The 10,157-nt window shown below is 46.8% G+C and overlaps 1 protein-coding gene and 1 long non-coding RNA gene across 2 annotated transcripts; both read left to right on the top strand.

Annotated features, from left to right (window-relative positions):
- The first annotated feature begins 1,598 nt into the window (after nt 1-1,598).
- Nucleotides 1,599-3,527, top strand: LOC123429778 (GDSL esterase/lipase At4g10955-like). The gene is made up of 2 exons (XM_045113773.1): nt 1,599-2,272; nt 2,404-3,527. The coding sequence occupies exons 1-2, from the start codon at nt 2,202-2,204 to the stop codon at nt 3,149-3,151; spliced, it is 819 nt and encodes a 272-aa protein (XP_044969708.1). The 5' UTR covers nt 1,599-2,201; the 3' UTR covers nt 3,152-3,527.
- A 386-nt stretch (nt 3,528-3,913) lies between these two features.
- LOC123429777 lies at nt 3,914-7,112 on the top strand. The gene is made up of 4 exons (XR_006622743.1): nt 3,914-4,663; nt 4,937-5,033; nt 5,142-6,375; nt 6,441-7,112. It is a non-coding gene; the product is annotated as an uncharacterized LOC123429777 (long non-coding RNA).
- Nucleotides 7,113-10,157: the final 3,045 nt, after the last annotated feature.

The following is a 10,157-nucleotide window of genomic DNA, read 5'->3' as shown; positions in this document are numbered from 1 at the left end:
TAAGGCCAAGGAGATTGCCTACTTCTTGAAGATCTATACCGAGTGAGGCTAGTCCTTCATGGATGTAAGCCATGGTGGCGTAGACAAGGTTGCTTCTCCGTGGACCCTTCGTGGGTGGAGCCCTTTATGGAGTCGTGCATCTATTACCCTCTGTGGGTTGAAGTCTCCATCAACATGGACGTACGATAGCACCACCTATCGAAACCACGCCAAAACATCTTTGTGTCTTTATTGTGTTTGATCTTCTTATCCCTACCCTTTACTTGCACTTGTATGTCTTTACTTTTCGTTGTTATACACGTAGACTTGCATGTGCACAGTGTGTTATACTTGGTAAAATTGATAAAACTTGCCAACCGATAAAATTGGAAAAGTTGAAGTTTTTATTTGGTTAAGACGTCAAGTAGTCTAATTCAACCCCCCTCCCTCTGGACATATTTTCGATCCCACATAAAGTTATCGGGACGCAACGGAGGTGCTTGTTTCCAAGGTTTTGGCTTCAGCTTCCTTGTTGTTTCAGCATGTCTCTGCTGCTCGGCCCTAACCTTTGTTGTTGCAAGTCTGATGTGATCGTTGTAGGTTGTTGGCATGTGTGGCTATCTTGCTTTTGTTTCCTGGTGGCATGCGTGCGTGAACTCCCATTCCATGTGCGGATTTTATTTATGTTCGTGGTGATTTGTCTTGGAGGGTGGTACTCTGTTATCATGGTGCCATGCTTTCCCTTGCTGATTTCATTTATAAAGTTGGGTTTATGTCTTTTTTCTGAGAAAAAAAGATGTATGGAGTGGTACATTGCCGAACTAACATGCATGTTTAGTTTCATGCCCTATGAAAAAGAAGAAAATAAGTAAAATCAAACAAACGAAGAGTAAAATATGTACGAATCTTAACGTAAAATCAAGTGGTGTAGGACTTAGACAAGGATAAGAAAATCCTTATCACAAAGGCTTGCCATTTGAACTATGCGTTCACTGATTTCACACCACAAGAATTTGATACCAACTTGTTGGATTACATAACATAGAATTTTGAGGTTCAAAAGAAACATTTCTTTGGAAATGAGTGCAAGGTGACCCGACGTCTGCAATAGCTGACCTTCACCTAGGCACAAAAAACGACGATCCATAGCGACATAGCACCCAGCCGGGCCCCAGTTACGAAAAGATCATCTAACTTATACGAGTACAATTATGAGTTTCCCAATTGCGCAAACAAAATACAAATTATGAGCTTCCCGGCAGCAGTAATAATGAAGAAAAGGAACGCGGCATCACCGTCACTGTGAAGTGTGAACGAAGCAGACACGCGGAGCACGACCGCACTGGCCACACCCGAGAGGGAACAAACTCCCCTGGTTAGGGTAACAAAACGTGAGCAAATCACCCCCGCTAATCATCCACCGTCACCGTCACCCCACCACCCTTCCCCCTGACGACAGCCACCCCCACGACCCCTGTCCCCGCCCCCCATCGCCGAACCCAACCTGTCATACACACGCAACGCAACGCAATCATCAATACCACGCACAAGTACAGCACACGGAGCCCGCCCGCCCGCCACGAATGACGAGATTCGATGCTTAGCGAGGGCAATGCATGCATGCATGCATGCATGGTCCAGGTTGATTTTAGGCAGGCAGGCAGAGGCAGGCGGAGAGGCCATCCGTGGGCAACGGGAATATATGCTCCCCTAAAGCTTGCGATCGACGGAGTCCGCCCGATCTCCCTCTGCGCTTTTTCACAGCCTGGAACGCAACTATTCGCAGGCAGCAGCAGCGGCACGGCTGCCATCCGTCGGAGATCGATCGATTCAGTCAAGTTGCGGGGAACTGGAAAGCGCGAGCTGGCTATCCCCTACGGCGATCTTTCTTTGTTCTCTTTGCTAAGCTCCGGTGGGTCGCCTTTATTCCCGCCATTAAACTATGGCTTTGCCTTTGCCTTTGCTCCACTAGCCAGCAAATTCGGCCCAATCCTTCCTTCCTTGCTGCCCGTACAGTACACCACCACCTTCCGTAGAAAGATCCGCCCAGGCTCCCTCCCGTCCCGGCCGGGTATATATATTTGCCGCCTCCCCCAACACACTTTCCTTACGACATCGTGTCACCGTCCACAGCAGCTGCACTCGAGCAAGCAGAGACGCCAAGGGAGCCTGAGTGAGTGCCTTGTGCTGGTTAGCTTCGATCCACCTTCAGCTTCTAGCGCATGGCGGACATGGGGGTGCGTGACAACTTGCCCTGCTCCACTTCCTGGAGAGAGCTCACACACACCAGCTGGTAAGCACGCGCTCCATCTTCCATTTGCATGTTGTGCTTTTATTTTATGGGACTTGAATGGTTTGGGTTTGCGAGGTCGATCGAGGTGGAGATCGAGGAATGCGTGTCTCATGTTGTGTTTTGGTTTGCAGGAGGGACGACGATTACAGGAGGATGGTGATGGCGAGCCTGATCGAGGCGGTGTACCTGCTGGAGCTGGAGAGGCAGGAGCGGCGGGACGCGGCTGAGGTGGCGCAGCAGTGGTGGAAGCCCTTCAGCTACCGCCTAGCGCACGAGCTGGTGGACGAGCGCGACGGCTCCGTCTTCGGCGCCATCTTCGAGTGGGAGGACCGCCACCTGCTCGACCGCTGCGGGGACGAGGAGAGGCCCACCGGCGCGCCCAGCGCGGTGATCGCGTTCCGGGGCACGCTGCTGCGCGCGCCCACCATCCGGCGGGACGTGGAGGACGAGCTCCGCCTGCTGGCGTGCAACAGCCTCCGCGGCTCCGCCAGGCTCCACGGCGCGCTGCAGGCGCTGAGGGCCACCATCGACAGGTTCGGGTCCGAGAACGTCTGCCTCTGCGGCCACTCCCTGGGCGCCGGGTTCGCGCGGCAGGTCGGCAGGATGCTCATGGCGTCGCGGCAGCAGCAGCAGCCGCAGCCGCAGCAGCAGAACCCCGCCGCGGCGCTCGAATTCCACCTCTTCAACGCGCCCTACCTCTCGCTGCCCATGGGCGTGCGGAGGGTGGTGAGGACGGCCGACTGCCTGCTCAAGACGGTCCGCACCGGGGTCGCCGCCGTCGGCAGGTGGCACGGCAAGGCGCTCAAGAACGTCGCCTACGCCAACTGCGTGCTCGGCTACACGCGCCTCGACAGCGACGGCAGGAGGTTGTTCGAGTGAGACCATGCCGCAACCGCAACTGCAACTCATCTGCACACATGACTGACGCCATGACTCGCCTCAACTGCAACTGATCCAGCGCTCAAAACGTGCGACTGTACTGAAAATCTCAAACACGCAGCACGCAGCTCGATCATGCACGGAGGCCATGATCCCGAACGATCTATCTACCTACCAGCTTGTACTAGTAGGATTCAATTTGAAGGAGACAATAAGCATCTTGCCGCCTGGCCCGATCGAGGATGCACGGCTTAGGTAGCTAGCTTAGCCTGCATGCTTGCTCTCTAGTCTGTACATGTTAATCGTTTTTTTTCCACTGTCAATTGTGAATTATATTATCAGCTACTCGTACTACGTACGTATGTATTTTCCATAATCCGTTGGTGAGAGCGGCCCGGTCGTATCGTGTCTCATTCTCTCTCTCTTTTGGCGAATCCCGGGTGTCCCACATTCCACTATCATCAGGAACTTATCGACCGCTAAGATTTGTGTCGGTTTATTAAAGAAACGGCAACAAGAAGAAGAAAGTTTATCTAATCACATGCGCGACGCACACACGGAGAGAGAGAGGAAGAAACAATCAAGGACAAAAGGAAAGGAAGGCTAGTGCCTTTTCACACCCAACGAACGGAGAAACGTGCGGACAAGCGATGGCTAAGCAACCGGCGAACCGCGTGGCAACCACGCATGAGCATGACCGCACGCAACTTGTGCAGTGAAAGTGCAAATCGATCGGTCTGGCTGCATCTGCCGTCTGCATCATGCATGTCGCCTGTAACGTTGTGGCGTGGGGAGAGAGACAGAGTGCCTCCCGTGTCTTTCACTTCTTGTCCCAAAATGGGGGAGAGAAACAAAATCTGAGCTGCCGGAGTGATTTAGAGTGGCCGACAGCTCAAAGAGCTGCTGTAACATCTGCATCTGAAAACACGTCGTAACAGACAGCTGAAACTTTCCGGCTGTTCAATGCGCCGTTACTCCCACTACTCCCTTGGTAACGAAGAAATTATATTTCTTTACCGAGGGAGTACTATTTTTGGGTTTCTTGCTTTGAACAAATCAATTGCTTCGTCCAGAAGTTTTTCCTGGATCTACCATTTCTCCTCCTCCTCCTCCTCTCCCTTTCTCTCTCTCTCAATTGTTGATCGAGAGATATTCATTCTCCCCTTTCCTCGCAAAAGAAGAGAGATATTCATTCTCCGCATTCCCGATCCGTTTGTTCGGAGATGATTGATTCCCTCTCTCGATTCATCTGTCAAGGGATAATTCAGCGTCTCTCCAATTCCATTTCTTAACAGATAGTCCAGCCTCTTGCTTCTTCTTCTTTTTTTTGCGAGGAATCTTGCATTCATTTGTAGAGAGACAATAATTCATCATCTCCTCCCATTCCATTTGTACAAGGATAAGATAATCCATCATCTCCTCTCATTCCATTTGCCGAGCGATAATACATTCATTGCCGCATCGCAAATATGCATCAATACCAGGGCAGCTCTCATCGCGACGGGGAAGAAGGTAACCATTCTGGATTTGTCTCCCCGCCTTTGCAAATTATCTACGCGTTCATGCGGTTTCATCACGGCAATGGATCCAGGGTGTGACCCTTTCCCCAGTGAAAAAAATTAGAATTATCCATGAATGCAAATATGCAATGCAACTGAAAATTTGGCGTGCACAATTCAAAGCCTTTTTTTTCCTGACTCACATAATTCGCCATTTTTAGGAAAATCTGAATCAACATCCAATCCAATCATATGAAATGTTGATGTTTCCTTTTGTTATCTTCAGGAACTCCTGAGCCGATGACGCCTCCGTCCAAGGAGGAGGAGGAAGAGGAGCCTCCTCGTAAGCCTCCGGTGTCCACAACATGCTTCATATTAGGATTGTAAGATGCTAATCAACGCACCACCATGATGAATTAGTCTTCATTCTTGCTACCAAGGGATTATAAGGTGCTAATTTCCTGATGCCTGTTTCATGTGTGATGTTGCAGTTTCGCTGCGCTATGTTGCTGCTGCTTGGTTGACGAGCCGCTCATGTGACACGCTTGTCTTGCGTGCTGTGCCGTGCCTTGTACATACTGCGGGAAACAACATGCTATTAGAAAATGTCTATGGCCCGTGAATGCCTTGCTTTCATACTGAAATTCGGAAATTTCTCCTTGCACACAAGTGATTGTTGGAACTATATAGGTCAGGGCTATTGAACAAATTCAATAATTTCTAGGTTGAACTTTAGCCCATATTGCTACTCGAAGCGGAGTTAGACCGACATATTTTTTGACAAATTTCCTTCTACCGCTAAGAGTTTGAGAAGAACGTACATACACGCGCATTTACTACCGCCTTGCCTCTTTCATGAACAAGATTAGATGGGCTCGAGCCCATGACGAGCGTGTGCGTTGTCTTTTCTTTACTTTTGTGATAGAAGTCGAAACAGAGCGATTTTGTGGCCTGCAATAACACTGAAGAGAGGAGATAAAGGTTTTGGGGGAGGAGTCCTTCATAATTGTTAGGTTTAGTTTGGCGGAGCATTCAATCCAAGTGTGGGAATCATTTCGACTTCATGTATTTGTATGGATCACGTTCTACTACCTCCGGTTTGTGATTCGACCTCCCGTAGAACAAGACTACTTCTTTTCCACAAGCAAACAACCACTCGTCTTGGGTTCAGCTGACTACTCGTTGATTCGTCCACTTCCTTAACATTGTCTACTTCGTCTTCATTGCTTCAAATGACTCCAAGGATGTCACCATGAGGCTGTTATGATCACTGCCAATGTTGCTACCAAGGGTGCTTCTTCTTCATCCGGCATGTATGTGTTCTTATCCCTCTGTTAGGGACTGCTTTTGGTGTTAATGTTGGCATGCTATAATTTCCTTATATACCAAACCGCAAGTCCAGATTGTTGAGCACTACTAGTTGGATTATTTTGTGTATTAGGTTCATGTTGCATTGTCTACCTTATTTAGGATTAATTATAATAAAAGGTTGCTTCTATTTTCAAAAATCAAGAAAAAAATATTATCGGCAATTTTCATCAATTGGCTTCATGGCCCTCAAACCTTGTGTACAAGAGAGTGTGAGTTACAAGAAACGATGCAAAATGACTATGCTTTGGCCAACAACCATGAACTGCTTTCATGCCTCCAAGCGAAAACCTGAAGGCACGCTTACTTCTCAATAGGAGGAAGCATTTGAAGTTGTCGACAAACTCTTCATCAAAGGTATTGTTCTCACTGTTTTTGATGACAAATTTAGTCAATCCTTACATGGTTGTATTTAATAACAGAGATAGGTGGGAGCAGGCCAAGTTTGCGGTCTCAAATGTACGTTGTGATTTGTATCTCAAGGAGCCGTATCATGACTAGAAATTGATTGATGAATGCTCAGTAATTGAGCGGGAAAATGAGATCTAATCACTTGCCAAGGAACATGAGCACTTCTCGTGTGTGTTGTCACGCAAGTTTGTTGTCTGCAACATTATTGCCAAGCTTCCTCTCTGATGGAGAAATTTTGCCACTCTCTTGAAACACAAGAGACATGAGTTTTTTGTTGTGAATCTCACTATGACTCTTAATGTTCAAGAATAGGCGAGGGCAAAATACACATGTGCCCTAGCTAATGATGGAAATTCTAGTGCCAATGTGGTACAAAGGAATATATTTTTGCAGAGTACAAAAAAATAGTTTGCGGTCCCACAAGTTCAACAAGAACAAATATGAGGGCAAGGGCAAGTTTGAAGGAAAGAACACAGGATCACGGCCTACCAACTTTAGTGATACTCGTAAGAGAAAATGAGTATGCCATGTGTGATCCTAGGCATCGGCCACATGGTTGGCAACATCATGGGAAAAGCGACAAGGCCATTGATGTTATCATTGACGATACTAAGATGAACACAACAATGTGTGGTAATTTCCATAATGTTGTTTCAATATATCAGTATGTTGAACGGTGGATTTGCATGAAAACTAATGTTCATGTGAGTGTTGACATCTTCCATTTATTGGGATGTTAGGCTTCATTCCTGTTGATGGGGAACAAATCACATGATTATGTTAATGTTGTTTTTTTATTAGATAAGGAGGGTCATCCCCGGCAGCCATTTTATTAAAATAGCAAGTCACCAAGGTCTTAAATTCTGAAATTGAAAGCAAAGTAAGATAAAAACCGCACACGGTGAAGGACTGCCAAATCCGGCGACAATATAGCAATAGACTACGATGCATATACACCTAGTCTATTAGTAACTCGCCATCCAAACCGGCTGAATATAGCCCGTGCGACCGTCTCCCATCGGTTGCACCCAATAACCATAAGCTTCCTAGACTCCACACGGCTGAGTAATGACCACGTACAGATCCAAGTTGTAGCTCTATAGATAACGTGCAAAAAAAAATTGAGAATTTTTGCTGTTAAAAATATGATCGTTTCTCGTATTCCAAATAGCTGAGAACATCGCACTTATTCCAATCATTATGTTGTTCGCCGTAAGTCCATCTACTCCGTTGAGCCACGTCCCAAATAGCGTGTTAATAATGTTTGGTTGAGCAATATTGAAAGCTATGTGAATAAAGCGTCATAACAATTTGGCCAGTGGACAATGAAGAAAGAGGAGTTTGACTGTTTCATTTTGATCACACAAGCAACATTTAGAACTACCTAACCATCTCTGTCTTATCAAAATATCTTTCGTTAACACAACTCCCTTGTTTACAAACCACAAGAAAATCTAAATTCTGAGCGGCACTTTAATCTTCCACAAATGTAAAGATCTCGAGATTGGTCCAAAATTAATTACGTCGATGTACGTTGATTTTACTTTAAACCTACCCGAGGTGGTTAATTTCCATTGAATGGTATCATCCTGATCAAACAGTTGAATCTCCATCAGCCGTCTGACTAAATGTATCTAGACATTCCATCTTTCTCCCACAAGAGCTCGCCTGAATTGGATGTTGAGAGGTATTGATTGGAATATTGTCGAAACATAATCTTCCTTACGTTGAGCAATATTACATAGGGTAGGGTATTGCTAAGCTAGCGGCGTATTCCCCCGCCATGTGTCTTCCCAGAATCTGGTTCTTTTACCATTGCCAACCATAAACTTAACCCTGTTAAAGAACATTACCTTCACCCTCATTAACCCCTTCCAGAAAGGAGAGTCATTAGGGCGAGCTTTGACCTGAACGAGAGACTTAGAATGTAAATATTTATTTCTCAAAATTTGTATCCACATCCCATCGGTCTCAGTAGATAACCTGTATAGCAACTTGCTAATGTTAATGTTGTTGATACAGTCAATTTGAAGTTTACTTGGAAAAGATCATGCCAATGAAAAACATGCAATATGCTTCCTCCATAAATAAAAAACTTGTTAGCGGATATCTTTTGTGCCAAGATGCCTTTAATTTGTTCTTTGAACCCAATATAAAATGTAATGTGCAAGTAGAGAGATTTTATTGGTAAAGGCTATGGGTGTGGAGGCTTGTTCCCCTATCCTTGTTAGAATTTTTTTGCACTTAAATTCTTAGAGAAACTCTAGAAGACCCCTTATATCTCCCCGACCCGTAAAATAACCGTCATTTTATATTTTCTCGGTGAAAAAAGTGTCCCGAATAGACCTCGTAAACGCGGCACACCATTAAAAAAATTAATAGGCGCGGTAAAAGCGCCCCTCTAATCCGCGGATACACAGTACCGCCCTCCCCCGCCTCGCCGCATCGGCGCCTTGTATCTCACGAAAGTGGTTGGTGGAGGGACATTTCAGCTCGCATTTGTTTCCTCTCCATCTCGTAGCCACCCCGCACCGCTGTCGCCCGCCCACCGCCTGTGATTTCGGTCATACCCACCTTCGGAATCATGTTGCATGACCACTCCTGACCCCGCTCCACTTCGTCACCTCGCCCCCCCTCCCCTCCCCCCGAATTGCCGAGTCGTGCCGCCCCTGAGTGCCCACCGACCTGGATCGACCGCCGCCGAGCCGCTGCCAGCCCGCCTTCGCCCTTGCCTAGGATTCTCAAGTTTGCGCCCGCCCCCAGCCTGCCGCCGGTGAGTCCTTTCATGTCATTTCCTAGTTTAATGTAGCGGTCAATTTGGCCAAGAAAATCCATTCATGCAAGCTCGGGTGCACCATTTTTGTAGATGGATTTGAGCCCAGGTGAGGATTTTTTTGATCTAGGATTCGTCCTTGTTGGAAGACTCGGGCATAGAGTCGCTGCTCGAGAGACATCGGAAGAAAATGGTGGTGGTGGTGCTCGCCGTGAAGGAGCACGAGGATCAGAACCATAAGGGAAGGCGAGTATTAACCTTCAACCGCCTATGCATCTCTCGCAACCGCCATCTTGGAAACGAGATGCTCATGCAAGACTACTTCACGGAGAATCCAACATATTCATCACACCTCTTTCAAAGAAGATATCAAATGCACGGATCCCTCTTCATAAAATTATTGCAAGCTTGTGAAGCAAATCCTCGGTTTTTTACTCAACAAATAAACGATGTTGGCTTGAAGGGTTTTAGCTCATATAAAAAAATCTCGGCAGCTATGTGAGTGATTGCATATGGCGTTCCGGCTGACTATGCCGGCGAATATCTTCGCATTGGCGAAGATGCTACAACAGAGTCAGTGCGTAGGTTTGCCAAAGTGATCGTCCGGGTCTTTGTCACTGTCTATCTTCGTGCACCCAACAAGGAAGACACAAAAAAAGTTGATGGCAGCAAGTGAGAGGAGAGTTTCGTCTGGTATGCTAGGAAGCATTGATTGCATGCATTGGACTTGGGAAAACTGCCAGAAGGCATGGCACGGGTAGTATTGTGGCAAGTCTTGTGATGCAAAAATTGTGCTAGAAGATGTAGCATCCAAGGATTTATGGATTCGGCATTGCTTTTTTGGTATGTCTTAAAGCACAATTGCTCCCTAGGGTAGTTTTGATAATTGATCACAACATATGCATCATTGGACTAATGTGTTTTCCAAGTTTACTTCAAAAAAGTTCAAAAGATG

The sequence above is a fragment of the Hordeum vulgare genome, chromosome 2H, assembly GCF_904849725.1.
Source record: "Hordeum vulgare subsp. vulgare chromosome 2H, MorexV3_pseudomolecules_assembly, whole genome shotgun sequence".
NCBI classification, from domain to species: domain Eukaryota; kingdom Viridiplantae; phylum Streptophyta; class Magnoliopsida; order Poales; family Poaceae; genus Hordeum; species Hordeum vulgare.
This window is presented reverse-complemented; position numbering and strand designations above follow the sequence as displayed.

Bases quoted from the DNA above. Each gene is read 5' to 3' on its own strand.
- LOC123429778 (XM_045113773.1), top strand. From the start codon at position 2,202: ATGGCGGACATGGGGGTGCGTGACAACTTGCCCTGCTCCACTTCCTGG. The intron at 2,273-2,403 runs GTAAGCACGCGC...TTTGGTTTGCAG, and splicing joins GAGCTCACACACACCAGCTG to GAGGGACGACGATTACAGGA.